The sequence below is a fragment of the Pleurodeles waltl genome, chromosome 4_1 (assembly GCF_031143425.1).
Source record: "Pleurodeles waltl isolate 20211129_DDA chromosome 4_1, aPleWal1.hap1.20221129, whole genome shotgun sequence".
Classification (NCBI taxonomy): domain Eukaryota; kingdom Metazoa; phylum Chordata; class Amphibia; order Caudata; family Salamandridae; genus Pleurodeles; species Pleurodeles waltl.
The window spans coordinates 857,460,733-857,487,983 of record NC_090442.1 but is presented as its reverse complement, the minus strand read 5'-3'; the positions used below and the strand labels follow the sequence as shown (position 1 = coordinate 857,487,983).

The following is a 27,251-nucleotide window of genomic DNA, read 5'->3' as shown; positions in this document are numbered from 1 at the left end:
CTCCACCTACATGCTTAGAGATAGCGCAGGGACGTTTAAGCTCCTGTCAGCTGCCACTGCAGGTGGTTGATTGTCACTCTTTCTGCGCGTCGCCCCTCCACTACATGGCTTACTCTGGCACATGGAGCAATTTTGTTGGCCTTGCATGGACAATGTGGGCCATTTGCCAAGCTATCACAGGAGCAGCAATAGATGTTTTGCCTTCCCCGATACCTTACTTTCTCTGTGAAACACAATTCTCTTAGTTTTTGTGCCTTTTGCCCAACAGATCCGGGCACCCTTCCATGCTTTTCACCCTTGTTTCTGAATCACAGACCTTCTTGTCTCCTTTTTCTCTGGTTTTCTATTTTCCCTGATCAACTACGCTGGTCTATGGTCTGTATGTTCTCCTCTGATGTCAACTGTGTCAATGCAAAACAAACCAGTGTTAAGCGCCAGCTCGAGAAAGATATTTTCGGGCATGAAGCCAAGCTCAGGGACTTGGAGAAATTACTTCCTAAGCAGCCACAGTGTGTAGAGGAATGGCAGCAAGCTCGACGAGCGCTACTAAATGAGTGGCGACGATTGGAAAGGCATGTTTACATGGCCTACCGCCATCATCTGCATGCAGAGGGGGATAAGGTGGGCACGTTGTTGGCACGTCTGCTAAAGCAACACACCGACTGCAAGCTGGTCACTGCACTGGTGGACGTTGCAGGCAAGAGAGTATGTACGCAGATAGCAATTAATGATGTATTCAGAGTACACCTTGACAAGCTCTTTGCTTTGCCCAATAATGTGCCCCTAGATACTGGGACTGCCTTTCTAGACAAAATCACACTTCCTCGACTGACACAGGACAGCAGGGCCCTATTAAATGCTTCCATCACCCGAGAGGAAATATAAGTTGCCATAAAGCACTCAAAAACATAAAAAACGGCTGGTTCTGATGGACTCCTGGCAGAGTTTTATCAAAAGTATTTTGACATCCTCTCTGAAAAACTACTAGGGGTGTACCAAGAGGCAACCACCTGTAGTAACTTACCAGACTCAATGTGGGAGGTATGGGTAGCTTTTATCCCTACGCCGACAGAGATCCAGCAGATCCAGCTGCATACAGGCCATTATCCCTTCTAAATGTGGATGTTAAAATATTAAGTAGTATCCTGGTGGTGCACCTTCTTCCTCATGTGGCCTCACTCATTCCTGAGGACCAATGCGGTTTTATTCCCCACAGCAGCACGATGTTTAATCTCCATCGCCTCTCCCATATTTATCATACCTCCATACAGTGTATGGCGTACTGGTCTATAAGCGGCATCCAGAATATTCAATCCGTATTCTCTTAAGCGCCCTACAGAAATTTGGGGAGAGTTCTGGGCTCTGGGTAAATCTTCGAAAGTCCTATTTGTTCCTGATGGGCGCTATAGGTAGGGTGCAGACTGACGCGTTCCCGGCGGTTGGACTACCTGTGGGGATCTGAGGGCCTTCGCTACCTTGGAATAAGATTGGCACATACAGCTGACAAATTCTTTGACCTTAATCATGGCAGGGTATTGGAGGGATTGAGGACGTCCGTTAGATTCTGGAAAGAGCTTCCACTTTCATTGGTGGGTAGAGCAGCCATTACAAAGATGGTTATACTGCTGCAGCACCTATATGGACGAAGTACCCAAATCACACTTTGCACAGTTAGATAGCCTAATATTAGAGTTGTTATGGGCTAAAAGGAGGAAGAGAGTGAGCCTGCTTATGTTGTGGCAAATGTGGGAACGCAGAGAAATTAAGCTCCCTCATATGGAACTTTATTATTTTGCATCCCAACTGCAGCACGCAGTACATTGGCTTGACCCAGACAGTAACTGAGAGAAGAAGCTTTTACAGGAATTGTGTGAGGAGTACATACTATCAGCCCTGTTGCTGGGGAACCAGATGGTGCAGGGAAAGGTATGGACCCGTACGGTGTCATGTGTGTTGCGAAGCAACCCTTACTCTAGGGATGCACTAATATGGGATATGCTGGCGTTTGCGAGAGATGCCTTGGATATGTCTATGAAGAAATGGAGGGATGGGGTGTGAGGTCCTGGGAGATCTTTTTCTTGGAGGGAACTTTATCACCCAGCAAGATCCAATGGACAATTTCCAGTTGGGGCAGGGCCAATTTCTACAGTACGCTAAATTGGCAGTGACGGCTCGTGATTTGTGGCCCTGTTTTCCTGACAAACCTCTGGCTTCGGCACTTTGACTGCACTGTTGTCCCTGGGAGTCAGACGGAGACTGATTTCCCTTTTTTATAGAGCCCTGAGAGATGATATCCCGAGTGTTACGCAGACTGCGCAGCTTAGGTGGTGAGGCAGTACTAGATGAAGAGGTTTCCATCTCAGAGTGGAAATGCGTGTAGAAAGGACTAGTAGTTCAAATGCGAGATTCAAACTTATACAATATAATTATAACCATCAGACGTATCTAGGCTTAAACATACTTTATCATATATACCCTGCGTGTTCCCCTCAGTGCCCGCTCTGCGGTGTTGGTGAATTTCTTTCATGTAGTGCATTGGAAACATACTGGAAGAGCATAGTGACGGACATGGAGAGAGCCACCATGTAGAAACTGGTACATGCCCCTAGTGTGATACTGTCAGGACAGCTTCCTACACCAAAGGGGAAAACAATAAGTCACAAATTTATACTGTTGGGACTCTTGTTGGCAAAATGGCGTATTGCAATCAAGTGGCTCAATTCTGTTCCCCCCAGGTGACTGGCTGCGGGATTTCTCCGAATGGGCAGTGGCGGAAGAGGTTAGGATGAAGCATGTCCTAGATGCGAAACTCGCGGATGACATAGCGGCTTGGACCCATAGGTTACAAGATCTCAGAGCACCAAATTCCCCGCCAGATATTGTAGGGGATGGCTAAATTAATTGAATATGCCTGGCCTTTTTGAGACTGAGTGAAGCATTAATGGCTGGGAGAGGTTGTTCAAAATCAATGAACCTTGCAAGTGGGGAGGCCGAAAGCATCAGATCACCTCTTGGGTCTAGAAATACAAAATAGAACGTATAATAGGTATTGAGTGAATAATCATGTGAATTGGACTGAGAAGTACTATGAGCAGTAGGGGGAGCTGGGAGGGATGTTGGAGATTTTACCTCTTTCACTTGTTTGCAATCATACTGCCGGCTACTGTCTGAGTTTCTACAGAATGCTAATGTAGCAATCATATGATGTGCCGATTGTTTGTGGTGTGATGCTGCTTAAGATGCTGCATAAAATAATAAAAATACACACATTATTATATATATATATATATATATATATATATATATATATATATATATATGGAAAATGTCACTTACCCAGTGTACATCTGTTCGTGGCATTAGTCGCTGCAGATTCACATGCTGTGCACATCCCGCCATCTGGTGTTGGGCTCGGAGTGTTACAAGTTGTTTTTCTTCGAAGAAGTCTTTTCGAGTCACGAGACCGAGGGACTCCTCCCATTTCGACTCCATTGCGCATGGGCGTCGACTCCATCTTAGATTGTTTTCCCCGCAGAGGGTGAGGTAGGAGTTGTGTATGCTAGTAATAGTGCCCGTGCAATGGAGTGAATACGTATGTATATAATGAATTTTAAAGTAATATATTTACAAATGTACAAATGTTCAAGATCAACTTCTAAACGGCTACAGGCTCCCGGGGAGGCGGGTTGGCGCATGTGAATCTGCAGCGACTAATGCCACGAACAGATGTACACTGGGTAAGTGACATTTTCCGTTCGATGGCACGTGTAGCTGCAGATACACATGCTGTGCATAGACTAGTAAGCAGTTATCTCCCCAAAAGCGGTGGTTCAGCCTGTAGGAGTTGAAGTAGTTTGAAATAATGTTCTTAGTACAGCTTGACCTACTGTTGCCTGTTGTGCAGTTAACACATCTACACAGTAGTGCTTGGTAAATGTATGAGGCGTAGACCATGTTGCTGCCTTACATATTTCGTTCATAGGAATATTTCCTAGAAAGGCCATGGTAGCACCTTTCTTTCTGGTTGAGTGTGCCTTTGGTGTAATAGGCAGCTCTCTTTTAGCTTTAAGATAGCAGGTTTGAATGCACTTAACTATCCATCTAGCAATGCCTTGTTTTGAAATTGGATTTCCTGTATGAGGTTTTTGAAAGGCAATAAATAGTTGTTTTGTTTTTCTAATTAGTTTTGTTCTGTAAATGTAGTACATTAGTGCTCTTTTGATGTCTAAGGTATGTAGTGCTCTTTGAGCTACAGAATCTGGCTGTGGGAAGAACACTGGTAATTCTACCGTTTGATTCAAGTGGAATGGTGAGATTACTTTTGGTAAAAATTTAGGATTTGTCCGTAGAACTACTTTATTTTTGTGTATTTGAATAAATGGTTCTTGTATGGTAAAAGCTTGAATTTCACTCACTCTTCTTAGAGATGTGATGGCAATTAAAAATGCAACTTTCCACGTTAAGTATTGCATTTCACAAGAGTGCATGGGCTCAAAAGGTGGACCCATGAGTCGTGTTAAGACAATGTTGAGGTTCCATGAAGGAACTGGTGGTGTTCTTGGTGGTATAATTCTCTTTAGGCCTTCCATGAACGCTTTTATGACTGGTATCCTAAATAATGAAGTTGAATACGTAATTTGCAGGTAAGCTGAAATTGCGGTAAGATTTATCTTTATGGAAGAGAAAGCTAGCTTTGACTTTTGCAAATGTAGTAAGTATCCTACTATATCTTTGGTAGAAGCGTGTAAGGGTTGAATTTGATTATTATGGCAGTAATAAACAAATCTTTTCCACTTATTTGCATAGCAGTGTCTAGTGGTAGGTTTTCTAGCTTGCCTTATGACCTCCATACATTCTTGTGTGAGGTCTAAGTGTCCGAATTCTAGGATTTCAGGAGCCAAATTGCTAGATTCAGCGATGCTGGATTTGGATGTCTGATCTGTTGTTTGTGTTGTGTTAACAGATCTGGTCTGTTTGGTAGTTTGACAAGAGGCACTACTGAGAGGTCTAGTAGTGTTGTGTACCAAGGTTGTCTTGCCCATGTTGGTGCTATTAGTATGAGTTTGAGTTTGTTTTGACTCAATTTGTTTACTAGATATGGAAGGAGTGGGAGAGGGGGAAAAGCGTAAGAAAATATCCCTGACCAGCTCATCCATAACGCATTGCCCTGAGACTGATCTTGTGGGTACCTGGATGCGAAGTATCGGCATTTTGCATTTTCTTTTGTTGCAAATAGATCTATTTGTAGTGTTCCCCAAATCTGGAAGTAAGAGTTTAGTATTTGGGGATGAATCTCCCATTCATGGATCTGTTGGTGATCCAGAGAGAGATTGTCTGCTAACTGGTTCTGAATTCCTGGAATGAATTGTGCTATTAGGCGAATGTGGTTGTGAATCGCCCAATGCCATATTTTTTGTGTGAGGAGGCACAACTGTGTCGAGTGTGTCCCTCCCTGTTTGTTTAGGTAATACTTTGTTGTCATGTTGTCTGTTTTGACAAGAATGTATTTGTGGGTTATTATGGGTTGAAATGCTTTTAGCGCTAGAAATACTGCTAACAGTTCTAAGTGGTTTATGTGAAACCGTCTTTGCTATATGTCCCATTGTCCTTGGATGCTGTGTTGATTGAGGTGTGCCCCCACCCTGTCATGGAAGCATCTGTCGTTATCACGTATTGTGGCACTAGGTCTTGAAAAGGCCACCCTTGGTTTAAATTTATACTGTTCCACCATTGAAGCGAGATGTATGTTTGGCGGTCTATCACCACCAGATCTAGAAGTTGACCCTGTGCTTGTGACCATTGTGTTGCTAGGCACTGTTGTAAGGGCCGCATGTGCAGCCTTGCATTTGGGACAATGGCTATGCATGAAGACATCAGGCCTAGCAGTTTCATTACCATTTTGACCTGTATCTTTTGTTTTGGATACATGGCTTGTATTACATTGTGAAATGCTTGAACTCTTTGTGGACTTGGAGTGGCAATCCCTTTTGCAGTGTTGATTGTCGCCCCTAGGTATTGCTGTGTTTGAAACTGCAGAAGGTGTGACTTTGGGTAGTTGATTGAGAAACCTAGTTTGTGTAGGGTTTCTATGACATATTTTGTGTGTTGTGAACACTGTATTTGCGTGTTGGTTTTGATTAACTAATCGCCTAGGTACGGGAATACATGTATTTGCTGCCTTCTGATATGTGCAGCTACTACTGCCAGGCATTTTGTAAAAACTCTTGGCGCAGTTGTTATTCCGAATGGCAACACTTTGAATTGGTAATGTATCCCTTGGAATACAAACCTTAGGTACTTTCTGTGTGAAGGATGTATTGGTATATGGAAATATGCATCCTTTAGATCCAGTGTTGTCATGTAGTCTTGTTGTTTGAGCAGTGGGATTACGTCTTGTAATGTAACCATGTGAAAGTGGTCTGATTTGATGTATGTATTTAATGTTCTGAGATCTAGTATAGGTCTTAGACTTTTGTCTTTTTTGGGTATTAAAAAGTACAGTGAGTAAACTCCTGTGTTTAATTGTTGTTTTGGCACTAATTCTATTGCTTCTTTTTGTAGCAATGCTTGAACTTCTACTCCTAGAAGATCTATATGTTGTTTTGACATATTGTGTGCTTTCGGTGGGACTTTTGGAGGGAATTTAAGAAATTCTATGCAATAACCATGCTGGATAATTGCCAGTAACCAAGTATCTGTTGTTATCTCCTCCCAATGTTTGTAAAATTGGCTTAGTCTCCCCCCCACAGGTGTTATGTGATGGGGATGTGTGACTTGTAAGTCACTGCTTATTTTGAGGAGTTTTGGGGCTTTGGAACTTTCCTCTATTTTTCTGGAATTGTCCCCCTCTATATTGCCCCCGAAAACCTCCCCGCTGACATTGGCTTTGGTAAGTGGGCCTTGTTTGTGATGTTGTGGTTTCTGTAGGTTGCCCTGGAAACCCTCCCCTAAAAGGTGTTTTGCGAAATGTGCCTCTGCTCTGCAGGGAGTAGAGTGCGCCCATGGCTTTTTCTGTATCAGTGTCTTTCTTGAGTTTATCAATAGCAGTGTCGACTTCCGGCCCAAACAACTGTTGTTCATTAAATGGCATATTTAGCACGGCTTGTTGAATTTCCGGCTTGAATCCTGACGTACGCAGCCATGCGTGCCTTCTTATTGTTATTGCAGTATTTACTGTCCTTGCAGCCGTATCTGCTGCATCGATTGAAGACTGTATCTGATTATTAGAGATACTTTGTCCTTCTTCCACCACTTGTTGTGCTCTTTTCTGGAACTCTTTGGGTATGTGTTCTATGAAATGTTGCATCTCATCCCAGTGAGCTCTTTCGTATCTTGCCAAAAGTGCTTGTGAATTGGCAATGCGCCATTGGTTTGCTGCTTGTGCTGCAACCCTTTTGCCCGCAGCATCAAATTTGCGACTCTCCTTGTCTGGAGGTGGTGCGTCCCCCGAGGTATGAGAGTTCGCTCTCTTACGAGCTGCCCCGACAACTACTGAGTCTGGTGTTAACTGTGTTGTAATATAAACTGGATCTGTTGGCGGTGGCTTGTACTTTTTCTCCACCCTTGGAGTTATGGCTCGGCCTTTAACAGGATCCTGAAAGATTTGTTTTGAATGTTTTAGCATTCCTGGGAGCATAGGTAGGCTTTGGTATTGGCTATGATTGGAGGATAGCGTGTTAAACAAAAAATCATCCTCAATTGGTTTGGAATGCAAGGTGACGTTATGGAAAGCAGCTGCCCTTGCCACCACCTGTGTATAAGATGTACTGTCCTCAGGTGGTGATGGCCTCGCAGGGTACGAGTCTGGGCTGTTGTCCGATACTGGAGCATCGTAAAGGTCCCATGCATCGGGATCATCTTGACTCATTGTAGTATGAGTCGGGGAGTGCATCAGTGGAGGAGTTGTTACCGGTGATGTGTGCATTGATGGTGGTGGAGACGGTGGTGGTGTTGTTTTTCTTGCTACCTTTGCCTGTGGCTGCTTGTCCTTTTCTTGAAAGGCAAGTCTTCTTTTTATTTTAATTGGGGGAAGAGTGGTTATCTTCCCTGTGTCTTCTTGAATGTGGAGCCTTCTTTGAGTATAGTCTGGCTCTACTGCTTCAAGTTCCTCTCCGAATTTATGCTTTTGCATTTGGGAGGACAATCCTTGTTCCTCTGTATAGGAACCTGTTTTCGGCTCCGAGGATGGATGTTTCGGAACCAAAACTTTTTCGGATGTCTTTTTAGGCTCCCAAGAAACCTTTTTTATTTTCGGCGTGGTGGTGTCTCGGTGCCGAACTTCTTCGGTGCCGCTGTCCCGGTGCCGAAATTTCTCGGAGCCGATGTCTCGGTCCGAGATTGCTGTGTGGCGGTATCTCGACCGGAGTCGGATGACTTCGACACAAGCGTGCCCTTTTTCGGTGCCTTGGATCGGTCACCTATTTTTGGGGTTAAGCCATGGCCTGTTGGCGGTGGCGTCCCCTGGGCTTTTGTTGTCTTCTCGTGAGTCTTATGTTTCGACGTCTTACTCATGGTTTTCGGCATTTCTTCGGCCTCAAACTCTTCGAGTCCGACTCGTGGATGGAGAAAGCTTCTTCCTCCTCGAAACGCTCTTGTCCTGTCGGCGTCGGCGCCATCTGCAGTCTTCTGGCTCTTCGGTCTCTTAATGTCTTCCTCGACCGAAACGCTCGACAGGCTTCACAAGTATCTTCCTTGTGCTCTGGAGACAAGCACAAGTTACAGACCAGATGCTGATCCGTATACGGATACTTGTTATGGCATTTTGGACAGAAGCGGAATGGGGTCCGTTCCATCAGCCTTGAAGTCACACGTGGCCGGGCCGACCAGGCCCCGACGGGGGATCGAAAAAAAAACCAAAGGGCCACCGGAGCTCTTCAAAATTCGGTGTCGATCTGTTGTAACTAACCCGATACCGAACGCAAACAATACCGACGTTTTTTCCGAGATTCTAACTAACTTTCCGACCTGAAACACGGAGCGAAAAGGAACACATCTGAACCAGATGGCAGAAAAAAAACAATCTAAGATGGAGTCGACGCCCATGCGCAATGGAGTCGAAATGGGAGGAGTCCCTCGGTCTCGTGACTCGAAAAGACTTCTTCGAAGAAAAACAACTTGTAACACTCCGAGCCCAACACCAGATGGCGGGATGTGCACAGCATGTGTATCTGCAGCTACACATGCCATCGAACATATATATATATATATATATATATATATATATATATATATGCAAAAAACAAAGAGAACTCTGGGAAGTTCCCAATTTTAGGTGGAGAGCTGCTCTAGTAAGGAGCACCCTGCAACACCAGCAACACTCTAGATTTGCTCACCTCAAATGTCTGCTTATCTAGCAAAGTCTTTAAGCATAGGATTAGCACAGTGCTATCCTCGCCGAGCTAGATAGTGACAAAGTCTTTTGCCATTTGTACAGCAAAATCTTTAAGCATAGGATTGACATAGTGTCATCCTTGCCGAGCTGTAAAATGACAAAAGCCATTTACCACTCCAGGCACAGTATTACAGCTTTGGACTGGTCAAATACCATCCAAGCCAACCTGGAATGAGTAAAGCAACCCCTGACACGTGTTTCGCTCTCATTAGAGCTCTTCAGAGGAGTATAGCTTTGTCCAGACACAAGGGAGCACCCAGTATAAGTCAAACCAAAACCCTTTCAGGGATAGAGTGACGCATAAATTATGCAAAAAACAAAGAGAACTCTGGGAAGTTCCCAATTTTAGGTGGAGAGCTGCTCTAGTAAGGAGCACCCTGCAACACCAGCAACACTCTAGATTTGCTCACCTCAAATGTCTGCTTATCTAGCAAAGTCAATGGCTTTTGTCATTTTACAGCTCGGCAAGGATGACACTATGTCAATCCTATGCTTAAAGATTTTGCTGTACAAATGGCAAAAGACTTTGTCACTATCTAGCTCGGCGAGGATAGCACTGTGCTAATCCTATGCTTAAAGACTTTGCTAGATAAGCAGACATTTGAGGTGAGCAAATCTAGAGTGTCGCTGGTGTTGCAGGGTGCTCCTTACTAGAGCAGCTCTCCACCTAAAATTGGGAACTTCCCAGAGTTCTCTTTGTTTTTTGCATAATTTATGCGTCACTCTATCCCTGAAAGGGTTTTGGTTTGACTTATACTGGGTGCTCCCTTGTGTCTGGACAAAGCTATACTCCTCTGAAGAGCTCTAATGAGAGCGAAACACGTGTCAGGGGTTGCTTTACTCATTCCAGGTTGGCTTGGATGGTATTTGACCAGTCCAAAGCTGTAATACTGTGCCTGGAGTGGTAAATGGCTTTTGTCATTTTACAGCTCGGCAAGGATGACACTATGTCAATCCTATGCTTAAAGATTTTGCTGTACAAATGGCAAAAGACTTTGTCACTATCTAGCTCGGTGAGGATAGCACTGTGCTAATCCTATGCTTAAAGACTTTGCTAGATAAGCAGACATTTGAGGTGAGCAAATCTAGAGTGTCGCTGGTGTTGCAGGGTGCTCCTTACTAGAGCAGCTCTCCACCTAAAATTGGGAACTTCCCAGAGTTCTCTTTGTTTTTTGCATAATTTATGCGTCACTCTATCCCTGAAAGGGTTTTGGTTTGATATATATATATATATATATATATAAACTAACCAGTGTGGGCAATGGCACCAGAACTGAAGTTGGCACCGGAGCGTATACTGAACCAGATGCAGGCCAAAGGGGCACGTGCAGTGCAGAGGGTGGACTCTCTGTTGGAAGTCAGCCTGGGATCCTTGGGGTCCAAAGTTGCACCAGACAGAGCCAGTAAAGTGCCGAATATGTGCAACATGGTCTCTCTAAAGGCCTCTAGTTGATGGAAGACTGCCAATGAACCTGGGAATTAAGGGTCCAAACACACAGTTGGCTCTGACGAAGATCAGGAGCAAGACTGAGAGGCACGTTGATGCACTTGGGTTCTGTCTGGAATCCAAGAGCGGAAAGAAGGGAGAGATTCTTGCTTCGACTTCTTGTATTTTTTTTGCAGACCTACCTGAAATTTTGACCGCAACAAGAACCAGCTGGGGGAACAAGTTCAGGAGCAAGCACCAGACCTTCCTTTCAACGTTCATCAGAAGTGGTGTACAGTCTTCTTGTGGTTGACGAAGTAAAGTTCAGCCTCATGGTTCATTATGGCCATTGGAGTCATATAAATGTAGAAAAAAGTGATGGATGGAATGCTTGAATTAATCTCAGCTACTGGTTATTACTTGGAGCTGCATCTCAGTGCATCGTTATTTTGCACACCATGCCACGTCAGTATAGACCCAGCCATATGAAAATCAAGGTCCATATGGCTGTACTGAGGGATGTGAGCAGACAACCCAGTTGGTCTCCAAGCAAGGAGTGGGATGAAAGAACATATACATATATTCCTAACCAGGTGAATTCCATGCTTTCCTAGGTGATTTATGAAACCAGATTATTTTGCATGTTTTATTTATGTAAGCCTCAATAAAATTGGTTATCAAACTTTTTTTTATTGCATCAACTGAAAACAGTTGCAGTACAACAACTTTCATCATCCTGCACACTGCAAGATATAGTAGATTCTTAATGAAATAGATGACAAGAAGTAACATTAGACAACATTTTTAATCACACAAACAAAAAACGCTAGGTTCAGTGGAAGTAAAGCAACTTGGGACCCAATCTTATCTATTATACCAGTGGTTCCCAAACATTTTTTCGACCCACGGCTCCCTTGATCTATTGGCCACTGGCTGCAGCTCCCCATTATGTTACTTTTTGTTGGCGGGTGGGGGATGTAAGCCTGGCCTAGGGAGTACATCCATTTTTCTCCCTGAAAAGAATTGGGATGACGCCAATGAAGGTATTGTAATTCTATATATAACTGTAAAAAATAAAAATGTAACAGTAGTTTAATTACAGCATGCATAGGGTTTTTTAGTAAGGGGAAAATATTGGTTGACGTTAACCCTAGTAAAATGGGCAGGTCTCATTTTTATGTAGTTATAACATAACTGTTTAAATATTGTGAAATGTAGAATCCCTTTAGTTGTGTTTAACCACCAGAGGGCGCTCAAGGACAAAATTAAAAAAGAGCTGCTACAACTGAGTAGTTTTATTTTGTACGAACTGGCCCAAGGGCTATAAATAGCTCAGTGGTTCCCAAACTGTGTGCGGCACCCCTGGCTAGTTTTGATGGCGCACCAGCGAGCCGCGGCGCACAGATTGTGAACCACTGTATTATACTATTACTTGTAAGGCAGAATCTAGTTAGTTGGCTCCAGTGTGAAGGAAAGCAGTTGTGTAGTGAAAGTCGAAAAGAACAAACTACTTACCTTCGGTAACACCTTTTCTGGTAGGCACTCTATCTAACTATGGATTCTTCACTTTATGAAATTTCCCCAGGTGCGAGAATGGATCCGTAAACTTTTCAGAAATTCCCTCATATGTCGACAGGTGACAATGTGTAGCTCCGTGTTGAATCCGTCCACTCCAGATATGAGTGGGGATCCCCATACATGCAGCACCTCGGTGTGCACCTGTCTGATCTCTGTCCATGCCGTAAGGCACAGAGCTATGAAAATCAGATAATACAGTGTTCAGATCTTTAGACTTGGCATCTTACTAATAGACTTTATGAATTGATTCCACAGGACAAGAAAGGAGGGTAGGTTTCTGAGGAATCTGCAGTGACAGAGTTTCTGCCACAAAAGGTGTTACTGAAGGTAAGTAACTTGTTCTTCCGATAGAAACTTCTAACCACATATTCCTCACTTTGTGAATAGATACAAAAGCAGTCCATCTTCTCTGGTGATGGGTCAGTGAATGGCTCAGACTAAGAAATCCTGCAGGAACAATCAGGTGAAGTGTCATCCTCCCAGACTGGCAGGGCAGTAATGACTTTGTGAATGTGTGGAGAGATGCCCACATTGCAGTCTGGCAAATGTCCAGAACTGCAACACTGTGTGCTAGCAGTCTTTACTCTGGTGGAGTGAGACATCTAGGGGCTCCATTTTTTGACCAGCCCATAGCAGAGCTTGAGGCATAACACAATGCATCTAGAGAGGGACCTCTTTTGCAGTATCTTGCCTATGTTAGCCCCAGAGAAATCACTGAAAATGTGGTCATCCTGGCGCTAGTCTCTGGTTTGTCCACAAAGAAGAGGTGAAGCCATTCTTCCTCCTTGGAGGAGTGAGGTGGTGAATAGAAAGTTGCCAAGGAGATGGATTGTCCTATGTGTAAGTGTGTGATTACCTTAGGCATGCAAGACACTTTTGTCCAAAGGACTCATATGTCCACGAAGAAAGATGTTTATGCTGGAACTACTGACAAAGCCTAGAGTTTACTCACTTGCCTGGCTGATGTTATCAGAAATGGCATTTTAATAGTTAAATGATGAGGAGGAGGACAACTGTGCATGGGGTTGAAGAGAGTGCACATCAGATAAATGAGAATAACATTAAGGTTCCACTGTGGCACAACAAACTGTTGCCCGGGAACATATGAGTCAGCCCCTTCATAAGCGTATCACAACAGGTTATGTGAAAACAAATGGCTGATGCAGTAAACACAGGAAGGCCAAATAGGATAAAAGGTAACCCTTAACGGTTGTTACAGCATGGCTTTGCGGTAGAGACAAACAAAACAGGAGAACATCTCTGCATTAAGAGGTTGAATATGGCAGGAGGAACACCAAGCAATAAAGTTCTCCCATAGTCCTGCATAGAAGAATTTTGAGGATGGCGGCTTGGCTGCCAAGATGGCACCAACCACTTTGGTGTTGAAGGGTGAAAGCAATCAGCTACCTCTGCACAATCTGCAAGCATGGAGATGTAGGTTGCATAGGCTCAGGTGCAAAACTAGGCCCTACTGCTGTGACAGGAAGTCCTTCAGAAGGGGTAGCCTGATTGGAGGACATGTGCTCATGGCCAGAAGTTCCAGGTACCACATTCTCCCTGCCAGTCCAGGGCCACTGGGATGACTTTAACCCAAGTCTTTCTTAATCGTTTTCAGTTTTCTAGTCAGGAGACGTAGGGGCGTAAAAGTGTACAGAAGTCCTGACCCAAGTGAAGGCTGAAGGTGTTTTTGAGGGAAGACTGCCATGGAAACTACAACACACAAACGTATGGACAATGCATGTCCTCTATGGTGGCAAACAGATCAAGCCACGATTCTCCTGATTGCTGGAAGATGCCCTATGCACCATACCATTCCTGATCTACTAGATAGCATTGGCTGTGTTTGTCAGCCCTGGTGTTTAAAGATCCTGCCAGGTACTGAGTATTTAGGGAGATAAATATTCAGCCACTTCCAGTGATACAAAGCCTCCTGGCAGTGAATCCACGACTCCATGCTGCCCTGTTTGATATAATACCACAAGGCGGTCATATTGTCCAGGAGAATTTGCACCTGTTCCCACTTGATCCGGAGGAAGACCTTCAGCGGCAAGCGAATCGCTCACAACTCCAACTAAGCTGATATATAGGTGAGTTTCCACCAGAGACCAGTTCTCTGATCTCCTCCTCTCCTGGAAGATCTCTCGAACCCAGCAACAATGCATTCATCATGACAGTTAGCTTTGAGTGGGGTAGAGAGAAGGGTCTGCTGCCAGTCCAATCACGGTTGAGGTGCCACCACTACAGGTCTTTTGCAGTCTCTTCCGACACCTAGATTGACTTGGTGCTGAGACCACTGAGAGTTCAGATCCCACAGCAGAGTTTGCATGTACCACCTGGTGTGGTCCACAAGAAGGATGTAAGAGGCCAAGAGGCTCAGAAGCCTCAGAGCTGCTCTCACCAAGACGCAGGTCAAGTAATGAAACATAGGGATTATGGCCCGAATGTCCTGAACTCATTAAGGTGGAGGGATGGCCTGAAAAAGAGTAGTTGTGTAGGTGTCAGGTGTGATTGCAGGAGGTTGATGGAAAAGGCCAACGATATTTAATAAGTTGACTGTCGTTAGGCGGTGAGGCCATTTTCAGTAGCAAGTTGGCAAGGTATGGAAAGACGGATATTCCCAACCTCTGCAGCTTTTGTGATCATCCGAGGTGCACTGGTATGGCCAAAAGGAAGCACAGACAACTGAAAGCGTTACCTGAAGACGTTACTTGCCTTCAGTACTGCTTTTTCTGGTAGAGGCTCTATATAACCATGTATTTCTCATCTTAGAATATTCCCCAGGTGTCAGAATGCATACAGAATATCTTGAGCAGTACCTCTGCGCGCTGGAAGGCAGTGTTGATCGGCTCTGCGTTGGCATAGTCTGCATCTGAAGCTGCCTTACAGTGCACATATAAGCGCCACCCTGGCGTGCTGATATCAATTTGTTTCATGACTATTCCATGCCAAAAAACTGAGCCACATAAAGACCAATTGTACGGAAATGCCTCTTTTTGTATGATCACCCCCAAGGTTTTGGATTGATGCTGCAGGATTTTTGCCTCAGAGAGTGCAGTGAAGCATTCTAACCAGACCTCAGTGCCTGTGCCCTTACCCTTAAACTGGTGTATCGAATTGGCTCATATCCAATCGGCTAAGCTAACTTGCCTCAAGTCCCTAGTAAATGGTACTCAGGATATCCAGGGCATGTAAGTTAGAGGGTCACCCCAGGCAGGGCTCTAGTTGTGCCACCCTGGGTGTGACATGAGTAAAACAAGACTCCAAGCCTGTCACTGCAGGTTGGAAGAGCAGTCTGAACTGCTGGTCCGACTTTGCCATTTAAAGTAATGAAAAGCCACACTTACCCCAGATATTTGTAAGTCACCCTTATGGCTGGCCTATCTAATCCTAAGGTAGGGTGCAACATATCTCACATGCAGGACATGTAAGGTTACGTTTTGACAGTAAAAATGTGAAACTGTTATTCTTACTGTAGGAAGGCCTGGTCTCACAGTTGGCGAATGCAGAGGTACACGATGACCCTTGGCTTTGTTAACTCTTGAAAGCGGCGATCAAAGTGGGTCATCCAAGGTTTCAAACACCTTGCTACATTAAGTCTGACTTAATTCCCAGGTCAAATTAATGTAACAAGATGTAGTGTGCAACTATAGCAATGTTCCCACTTTGTTGCCTTTAGTCCCCTATGCCCATACCAGGTGCACACAGGGTCCTGCCGCACAACCAGCTTTCTGTCCTCCTGGGGAGATGTGCTAATGACTCCTAGGAAAGGATACCACAGGAACCTACTCTGGAAGGAGGTCTCCTCTCCCTCCTGCAGGATGCCACATGGGTGTTGGCCCACAACACAAGCTACAAAGGAGACGCCGCCTTTGAAGGACACATGGATAACACCTGGGAGAGGGGCTGCTCCACTGTTGGGGCAGTGAGGGTGGCACTAGAGACAGGAGAGAGGAAGCCAAATGCCAATCCGGTGTTCCAACGGGTGTGTAGCCCCCTTTGGTAGCCACACCTCTGGGTTGGGCTAGGAAGCTCCACATGGCAGAAGAGGGAAGGGGTCTGCCATGTTGGAAGTGGGCAGAGTGGTATACCCTGAGATGCCCTGATGCTGCATTTCACTGGAACTGACTGAAGAAGGCTTCACCTGCTGAGGTAACTGCTTCTGAGGTTCTTGCTGGTCCTGCTGACTAGCTCCCCTCTCGAGTTGATCACTTAAAGTGACTATAAGTGGATGCATTATAGGCAGCCCAACTTTTTCTGAAAAAGTTTCTAAGTGCCATTGCTTGTTCACAGTTGAGTGAAATGCTTTAATGTACTACACACCTTGTAAATTCTATAACCCTAGAATCCTCCAGTAGATCTTCTTCTTTATGGTATCTAAAAATATGTAAAAGTAGAGTCTATTTTTATAAGCTGGTGTCAAATGTATTTTGTGTCTTGTTGATTTCTTCTTCCAATTGTTTTGGTGCTGTTTAAATGCTTTACACTTGTTCCATTGTGTACGCCTTACTGCTCAGAGCCACATATACCCAGGTTTGAGCTGAAGGTTTGAGTAATGAAACCTAAGGGTTCTAAAGGGATTAGTAAGTGTATTACGCGGTGAGACTGCACAACCACACCATATAATACACCTCATTTCCTCATATCAATGTCTGAACAGTGGGTAGCGTCAATGAGAACTTAAGAGTAAAGTACCCAGTTTGAAAAGCATGGAGGATGGAAGGTCAGTGAGGAATCTGTGGTTAGAGTCTCAGCCAGAAAAAATGTTACTGAAGACAAGAAACTTGTTCTTCTGATAGAGACTTCTAATAGCACATTCCTCACCTTAGAATAGAGACCCAAGCAATACCTCCTGGAGATGGGCGTATAAAAATATTATGCTGCCCCTTTTTGGTCAGTATCATATTGATTCTTTGTTGCCTTATATTTCTTATACAGAGGAATATTCACCATGCCCCCACTTAAACCGCTTTTTTTCTCTCACTATTAAGCCCTTACTAATCTTGCTTCTGGATATTTTACCTCATGCTCCATTTTCTACCCACTGCTCCTCTCTTCTTTCGCCCTACTAGTACTCTAGTTATGTTTTCTCAATTCCCCTCTCCCATTCATGTATTTTTTCCACTTTCCATCTTTATTAAAGCACCATCAGTCTCACATGGTGCAAGTGAGTCACACATTTAGAGGTCATGTTGAGCTCTCACTCACAACCAGCTAAATGTCACACCTGGTAAAACTGGATTGAACTTGCAGCTTAAATGCAACTCCTTTCAGTGCTCTGCTCCTGAGAGCTATAAAAACTTCAGGAAGGCAATTTCACCACTAGAGAAGATCTCCTGTAGATTGCTTCAGTAAAGTGCGCAGCTACTTTGAACACATCACAGAGCCACTACACTACTTTCGGGATCCATGAGAATACTTTAGTGAAGCTTTGCTGTAGCTATATTAATTTTATATTTTTTTCATTATTCTTTATTTGACTAGTCACTTCCTGTGTTATGATTAAAGTCACATTGTATGTTGCAAATATGCTAATTAGTTCTTACTCCTACAAATTCTAAAAACGTGGGCATTTGTTTATAACAGGCCTCATAACCACGTCTACCGCTAATGCTCCTTACCAGTTGTCTTTGAGTTGTCTTCCTCTTCCGCTTTTGGTCATAGTAGAGATAGCAAACACGATATAGCAAACTGACTACCACAACCTATTTTCAACCTATTTTCAAACAATACTTTCTTTCCATTCTCCTTTCAATTAAAATGTTTCCATTCTTCTTTCAATTAAAATGTTTCATTAGCTCAGTCTGTACTATTTTAGTAACTGAAAAAAGTTTGAGTATATGTTTTCTTCTACCGGTCTATAATTGTGTGGCATGGAACAAAGTAGCATGAAATACAATAAGGTTAATTGATGCCTACCCCACTCTTGTGAATGCTTTGTGGTGCGTCTGAAGAAACAATTAAAAGTATACCTGTATGCTATTTGTTAATCTCTTAATACTCTTTTTCAGTTCTTCATTTTCCATATCAACATTATCTTTTTCTTTCTGAAGCTTGTTGAGAGCTTTTTGTTTCACCAGTAATTCTTCCTTTAGGTTGCTGACCTCCTCTGCCAAGTCGGATTCTTTGGTTTTGCTTAGTTTAAGGTTTTCCTTTAGCCTTGTAATTTGTTCATTTACATTTTCTATATCTGCCTGTTAAATTGAAAAAAAAACACCACTGTTTATTTACACATACGTGCACAAGCACACACCGATAGGTTACAGAAATAAACAACTGCAAATAATTTAAAAAGTATAGTCTTGAGGTAACTATAGGACTCTTTCCTTCCGGCCAAAGGCACATATTCTAGTCCACAGAAAAGAATAGGCTTTTATCACTTTCAGCAGCTGCGTCTGAGAGATAATACAAACTTCAGATCAGTGTATGCATCTGCTTAGCATAACAACCAACACAATATCATCAAAAGGTTAAAGTGAAAGATTGAAATATTAAGAAAAACTAAGCAAATTGAATAAAACTGCAAAGATGGTGAAAAGGGTATGACAAATCAACTTGATGACAAGCATTGGCAAAGCTGACAGGCCTAGCCTTTCCAAGCTGGTGCAGTAGTTACAGCTTTTTTTTTTTCAATGCAGGCATATGCCACAAAAAAGAAGAAAAGAAACATGCCACCAACTCAAAACAGCAATGGATAGGATGCTTGAATAATCTTAGACATGAGTAATTACTTCAGGTCGCATCCCAGTCCAACGTGGTTTTGCCCACCACAACACCTCAGATAAGACCCAGTCAAATGCAGATTAGCCTTGGTACTGCTACACTACATTACAGCCCAAACGAGGTCCTCTCTGAACCAGAACACAAGCAACGCAAGACTAGTTTTGGCCAATTATGGCAGGCACATCCATGCAATCAGAATTTTAACTTAAAAAATTAACACTGTATTTAATTTTAATAGAATAGTATGCTTTTTTTTTTAGCAGGCATCTGTAGTTAGAACAGGTGTAGAAGAAAAAGTTACTTACCTTTGGTAACCCCTTGTCTGTTAGAGACTCTATCTAGCTGCAGATTCCTTACCTTTGAATTATTCCCAGGGGTCAAACTAGATCCAGAAAACCTTTCAAGCAGTCCCCTGCACGCCAGTAGGTGCTGTTATTCAGCTCAGTATGGCATCCTCAGCATCTTCCGCGCCGGAAGTGACAGGCGCAGTACCAATACAGGTGCCAGCTTGGTGCACTGATGTCAGCTACTTTTGCAACTTTTCCATGCCAGGAGCACGGAACCACGATGAGCAGTGACCACTGGTGTGACAAACTAAGGTCCTTGGAAGGGTGTTCCCTGCACCTTAATAGGTTCACAGACCGGGAAGGATCGGTAAGGAATCTGCGGCTAGATAGAGTTTCTAACAGTTAAGACATCGCTGTAGGTAAGTAACTTATTCATTTGATCGAAACTTCTAACCACAGATTCCTTACCTCAGACTAGCTACCCAAGCAATACTTCCCAGAAGGTGGGACTGCGAAACTAATTTATATCAGAAAGTCCTGCTAGAAACAATGGGTGAAGTGCCGATGACGTTGTACCTGTCTCTCCAGGCAGCAGTGCTTTGTGAATGCTTGCAGTGAGGTCCACTTTGCTGCCCAGCAGATGACCAGGACGAGGACTTCGATTGCTTATGCAGTGGTCACAGCTTTGGCTCTAAAAGAGTGAGCCTGCAAGCCCTTGGGAGGTTGTGGGGGGGGGGGGAATACATAGCAGATCTTAATAAACAAGTTACTCACCTTCAGAAACTCTATCTAGCTGCAGATTCCTTACCTTTGAATTTCCTGGCATCAACTTTGAATCTGAAATGTTTTGCTAAGCAATACCCTGCGCGTGCCTTCAGGTGGGGTCATCAGCATCGTTAAAGCCGTCTGTGATGTCACGGTCGCCTATAAAGGCACAACTCCGGCACGCATATGTCAGTTCTTTTACCCATATACTTCCACGCCAGAAGTGCAGGGGTTGTGGACAGAACTAACAGTTTGTCTGTGCAAAACTAGGGCCCTGAAAGGGAACCATGGGTGGGTTTAAGAAATCTGCAGGTAGATGGAGTCTCTACTAGATAATGCATTACTGAAGGTAAGTAACTTCTTCATCTGACAGCGACTTCTAGCTGCAGATTCCTTACCTTTAAATAAATACCCAAGCCATAACCGCCTGGCAGTGGGCAGTGGATACCTCTACTACACTAAAAAACCCTGCAGGACTGAACAACCAAAGTGCCCGTCTCTGTACCTGATTGTACAGGCAGTAATGTCTTGCAAATGTGTGCAAAGCTGCCCATGTTGCCGCCTGACAAATCTCCAGGGCTGGAATGCCCCGAGCTGGTGCAATGGTAGCAGCTTTGCCCCTGGTAGAGTGAGCCCTCAAGCCCTCAGGAGGCTGCTTCCTGGCCATTGCTTAGCAAATCTTGATACAGAGTGCGGCCAAATGAAATGGTTCGTTTCTCCACTGCCCGACCCTTCTTTGCTCCAACGTACTCCACAAAGAGTTGGACATTCACCTGGAACTCTTTTGTGCGGTCAAGGTAGAACGACAAACGCTCTTTTTGGGTCCAGTCGGTGGACTCGCTCCTCTTCCTTAGAGGGCTAGGGTGGAGCTAAGAAGGTGGGCAGGGTGATGTTCTGACCCAGATGAAATGGGGTCACCACCTTGGGGAGGAAAGAGGCGCGAGTTCTGAGTACCACCTTGACTGAATAGATTGTGAGATACAGTGGCTTTGATGACAGCTTGCATCTCGCTCACCCTCCTGGCAGATGTTATTGCCACTGAGAAGGCTGTCTTGATGGTGAGCAGCCGGACGGACAGTTGTGTAAAGGCTCGAAGGGTGAACACATCAGAAATGTGAGGACCATATTTAAGTCCCATTGGGACATAACAAAGGGCATAGGGGGAAACATATGTACAAGCCCTTTGAGGAATCTATGTACAAGTGGGGATTTGAAAAGTCAAGGGTGATCAGGCAGCTGGAGGAATGCCGATAAGGCAGAAAGATAGCCCTTGAGAGTACCCAAGGCAAAATCTGCTGGGCAAGGGAAAGTATAAAGAGAAAGATATCAGAAAGAGAAGCATAAAGTGTAGGAAAGTACCATCTTTTTGCCATGGTTACCCCATTTTCTGCCTGATGTCAGTGTGCTTGACTGTGTTCACTGGGATCCTGCTAACCAGGACCCCAGTGATTATGCTCTCTCTCGTCTAAATGTTGTCAATGCATACAGGTAACCCAGTATTTCACCCAAAATTGGCATACTGGTACCAGTGGCGGCTGCCACTGAAAAGCGGAAGCGGAGCTGGACCATGCGCAAAGGGCTGGGCGGTTGCTTTCAGGGTTAATAAATAAATCTTTTTTTTTTTTTTTTTTTTAAACAACGAAACCCACCTACCTAGGAGGGGAGACGCGTTCGTCCCCCCTCCGTCTTCTTCCTCTTCCGGCTGCACAGGCTCCCAGCCAATCATGATGCAGCGTCATGCTTGGTCTGAGTGGCTTGCTTCACTGCTCAGGCTGGCATTGGGAGCCTATGCATGTTCTCTACCCGTCCGTGCTTTACAGCCGGGTAGAGAACACGCAAAGTGTGCATGTCTTTTTGGCTGGCCCAACACGGCCAACCAAAAAGACATATGCACTTTGTGTGCACACAGCCCTCCTCGGGCCCCCTCCCTCCCTCCAGCCCTGCCCCGCCCCCTCCACAATGCAAAATTAAATGATAATAACATGTACGTTACTATCATTTTATTTTTCCTTTTTAGGAAAACCAGTGGGGCGACGCTCCTCCTCCTTAGCGGACGAGCCATCCCTGACTGGTACCCCCTTATAAGTCCCTAGTCTATGGTACTTAGGTACCCAAGGCATTGGGGCTCCAGGAGATCCCTATGGGTTCCAGCATTTCTTTTGCCACCCATAGGGAGCCCATGCAAAGGCTTCTGCAGAACTGCCATTGCAGCCTGCGTGAAAAGGTGCATGCACCCTTTCACTGCCATTTACACTGCACCAGGTCACTTAAAAGTCACCCCGATAGCAGGCCCTCCAGCCCTGAGGGCAGGGTGCAGAGTACCTGTGTGTGACGGCACCCCTGCACTAGCAGAGGTTCCCCCTAGGACCATTTTCCCGGTCTTTATGAGTGCAGGGATGCCACTTTACGCAAGTACTGGACATAGGTCACTACCTATGTCCAGCTACATAATGGTAACTCCGAAAAGGGCCATGTTTGGTACCAAACATGTTGGAATCATACTCCAGTACTTTTGTAAGCATTGGTTGTATGATTCCATGCACTCTGGGGACCCCTTAGAGTACCCCCAGTATTGCCATTCCAGCCTTCTGAGGTTTTCCAGGCAGCCCCTGCTGCTACAACCTCTCAGACAGGTTTCAGCCATCCTGTTGCTTGAGCAGCTCAAGCCCAGGAAGGCAGAAAAAAGGATTTCCTTTGGGAGAGGGGTATTACACCCTCTACCTTTGGAAATAGGTGTTACAGGCTTGGGAGGGGTAGCCTCCCCTAGCCACTGAAAATGCTTTGAAGGGCACATTTGGTGCCCTACTTGCATATTCCAGTCTACACCAGTTCAGGGACCTCCAGTCCTTGCTCTGGCCCGAAACTGGACAAAGGAAAGGTGAGTGACCACAACCCTGTCCATCACCACCCCAGGGGTGGTGCTCAGAGCTCCTCCAGAGGGTCCCTGGGTTTTGCTATCTTGGATTCCATGTTGGCAGGGAACTCTGGGAGCATCTGAGTGGCCAGTGCCCGCAGGTGACGTCAGAGCCCTCCCCTGATAGGTACTTACCTGTGTAGCTGACCAATCCCCCTTTCAGGGCTATTTAGGGTCTCTCTCTTGGGTCGTTCTTCAGATTTGGATTGCAAGACCCCAGCAGGAATTCTCTGCATTCTCTACTTCACCTTCTCACTGAAGAAACTGCATCTAGACCCTCCTGGCATTCTACAAACTGCAACAAAGAAGAAAAGACAATTTCTTCCACATTATATCTTCAGCTCCTGCCAGCAAGTGCAACTGTTTCCCAGTTGTGCATCCTCAGAGGACAGCCTGTCTTCAGCTGCACCAGAGGAACGAAGGAATCTCCCTTGTAGTGAAGAAGTCACTCCCCTGCTTCCGCAGGCACCTCTCTGCAACGATGACCAGCTGCGTGGGTCCCCTCTCCTGAAGAGTGGCGTGGATCCTGCATCACGGTTGGTGGACTGAAGTGGTCCCAAAGGTCCTGACATCCTACTGTCCAACTTTGGTGGATGTAAGAGCTTGCCTCCCCCACGCAAGACAGTACCTCTGTGCACCACGTGTTTTGCAGGCTTGTTGGCATTCTTCCACAAAGTTCTTCGTACTCCGTGCAGTCCCGGCTCCCAGCACTCTATCCTGCGACATACAGCTTCCTGAGTGGTTCTCCGATGGTGTGGGATCCTTTGTTGTTGTGCTGGATGGGCCTCCTTTGTCCCCGTGCTGTGGGACTCCTGTGCACGTTGCCTGATTTTCTGTGGGCTCTCTGAGTTGCTGAGAGCCCCTTCTGACTCTCCCTCCTGGGTAGAGCCCACCAGGTCCCTCGTAGTCCCGGGCAGTGCCATTTTCCGCTAACCCCGAGCTTTGGGTGTGCCAAGGTTTGCTGGCGGAATCCAGCAGCAATCTTCCACCCGGCGTGGGACATCATCTGCACCAACCAGGAACGTGCATCCGTCTTCCTTGGTGCGATACTGACTGTTGCTCTTCACCTGTGGTTCTTCTTTTGCACCTTCTTCCGGGTTAGCTGTGGCTCCTGTTCTCCCTGGACTCTCCTGTGCTTCCTGAACTTGGCCCCCTTCTTCCACAGGTCCTCAGGTCCAGGAATCCATGGTTGGTGTCTTGCAGTCTCTTCTGGTCCTTCCATAATCTTCTTTCTTGTGTTCTTGTGTGTTCTAGGAAAGTTATTGTGATTTACTTCTGCTTTCCTGGGCTCTGGGGTGTGTTCTATTACTTACCTTTGGTGTTTTCTAATACTCCCACCACCCCTTTACACACTACACTTGCCTAGGTGGGAAACAGACATTCGCATTCCTCTTTCTTAATATATGGTTTGTGTTCCCCCTAAGCCCAATTCGAAATATTGTGATCTTCACTAATTGCACTGTTCTCTAACTGTATTCATGCCAATTTCTACATACTAGTGTATGTAATTTGTGTATTACTTACCTCCTAAGAGAGTATAGTCTGTATGGTATTTTTGGTATTTGTGCCACCGAAATAAAGTACTTTTATTTTTGTAACACTGAGTATTTTCTTTCATGTGTGTGAGTACTGTGACTGGAGTGGTATTGCATGAGCTTTGCATGTCTCCTAGATAAGCCTTGTCTGCTCAGCTACAGCTACCCCTAGAGAGCCTGGCTTCTAGACACTGCCTACATTTCACTAATAAAGGTATAACTGGACCTGGTATAAGGTGTAAGTACCTTAGGTACCTGTAGGAAGCTGACTCCCAGGTCCTGGGGCCTGGTTAGCAGGGTCCCAGCACACTTTTAATGAAGGTTGGCATCTACACTAGGCAAAAAGGGTTGGGGGGAGGGGTAACCATGCCAACAGTGCACTTTCCTACACAACCGAAACCCGCCCCCCCCCCCCCCCAAAAGAAAGAGGATGAGACTAACCTTTCCCAAGAGAGTCTTCATTGTCTAAGTGGAAGAACCTGGAAAAGCCATCTGCATTGGCATGGCAGTCCCAGGTCTGTGGTCCACTACAAAGTCCATTCCCTGTAGGGATATGGACCACCTCAAAAGCTTAGGGTTCTCACCTTTGATTTGCATTAGCCATCTGAGAGGTCTGTGGTCAGTTTGAAAAACAACGTTAGTGCCAAACAAGTATGGCCTCAGCTTTTTCAGGGACCAAACCACAGCAAAGGCCTCCCTCTCGATGCCACTCCAACACTGCTCCCTGGGGAGTAACCTCCAGCTAATGAAATAAACAGACTGGTCAAGGCCATCATCAATGGTTTGGGACAGGACTGCTCCTATCCCATGTTCAGAGACATCTGTCTGCACAATGAACTTCCTAGAATAATCTGGAGTTTTAAGAACTGATGCTGATCACATTGCTTCTTTCAGGATGTCAAAGGCCTTTTGACAGTCAAGGATCCAGTTTACTTTCTTTGGCATCTTCTTTGACATCAGTTCACTGAGCGGAGTCACAATGGACACATATCCCTTCGCAAACCTCCTGTAGTACCCCGACAAGCCAAGGAATGCCCTGACATGAGTCTGGGTTTTTAGAGCTTCCCAGTCCAGAATTGTCTGAGTCTTGGGTTGTGAGGGTTGCACTTGGCCTCCACCTACAAGGTGGCCCAAGTATACAACTGTGCCCTGCCCTATCTGGCACTTAGATGCTTTGATAGAGAGGCCTGCTGTTTGCAAGGCCTGCAAAACCTTCCCCAGGTGGACCAGGTGATCCTGCCAGCTGGAGATAAAGACAGCAATATCATCTAGATGTGCTGAACTAAAGGATTCCAAACCAGCAAGGACTTGATTCACCATCCTTTGGAAGGTGGCAGGGGCATTCTTTGAGCCAAATGCCATAACAGTGAACTGACAAAGCCCATCTGACATAGAGAATGCTGTCTTTTCTTTGGCTCCAGGTGCCTTCCTAATTTGTCAGTACCCTGCAATTAAGTCAAAGGTACTTAGAAATTTGTCTGCACCTAACTTTTCAATCACTTCATCTGCTCTGGGTATGGGGTGCACATCTGTCTTAGTAACATAATTGAGTACTCTGTAGTCCACACAGAACCTAATTTCTCTCTTGCCATCTTTGGTGTGAGGTTTGGGGACCAAGACCACTGGGCTAGCCCAGGGACTGTCAGAGTGCTTTATTACCCCTATCGCCAGCATCTTGTGAACTTCCACTCTGATGCTCTCTTTGACTTGGTCAGATTGTGTATAGATTTTGTTTTTAACAGGTAAACTGTGTCCACATCATGAGTACACAGGTGTGTCTGACCAGAGGTCAAATAGAAGAGCTCAGCATACTGATGTAGCACTTCCCTGCAATCAGCTTGCTGTTGGGCAGCGAGGGTGTCTGAATAGACAACTTCATCTACTGATCCCTCTTCAGGGTAAGTTGAGAGGAGATCAGGGAGACGTTCCTCATCAGTAACCATCAGCATGGTTATGTCTGCCCTATCATTGTTGAGTTTCAGGCAGTTAACATGGATCACCCTCTTGGGTGTCCTGCTAGTGCCCAGGTCCACTAAGTAAGTGTCCTGACTCTTTTTTATCTAGGACTGGGTAAGGGCCACTTCATCTGTCCTGAAGTGCCCAGGGAGCCACAGGCTCCAGCACACAGGCTTTCTGTCCTAGCTCGAATTCAACCAGTGCAGCCTTTTGGTCATACCACGACTTCTGGAGTTGTTGGCTGGCCTCAAATTTTTTGGATGCCTTTTCTAGGTCCTCAGCCATACTAGATTGGAGGCCAAGCACATAGTCCCCTACATCTCATTTAGGCTCATGGAAAGGCCTCTCCCAGTCTTCTTTAACAAGTGCCAGTGGATGGCCAAACAGAAGTTCAAAAGGGGAAAACCCTACTCCCTTCTGAGGCACCTCTATCTTTAGGCAAAAAGCAAACATGGCAGGAGGTCATCCCATCACCTTTTGAGTTTTTCGGGGAGCACCATGATCATGCCCTTCAATGTCTTGTTGAATCTCTCAACAAGTCCATTGGTTTGTGGATGGTATGGTGTTGTGAATGGATAAGTCACCCCACACTCATTCCACATGTGTTTTAGATAAGCTGACATGAAGTTTGTACCTCTGCCAGAAACCACCTCTTTAGGGAAACCCACTCTGGTATAAA

The 27,251-nt window shown here is 45.2% G+C and overlaps 1 protein-coding gene across 2 annotated transcripts in view; it reads right to left on the bottom strand.

Annotated features, from left to right (window-relative positions):
* CEP290 (centrosomal protein 290) overlaps positions 1-27,251 on the bottom strand; it is a 1,276,764-nt gene that overhangs the window by 459,312 nt on the left and 790,201 nt on the right. For both annotated transcript variants that reach the window (XM_069229617.1, XM_069229618.1), the window contains one exon: positions 18,365-18,586. In XM_069229617.1, coding sequence (XP_069085718.1) covers positions 18,365-18,586 — 222 coding nt within the window. The remainder of the gene's footprint in view (positions 1-18,364; positions 18,587-27,251) is intronic.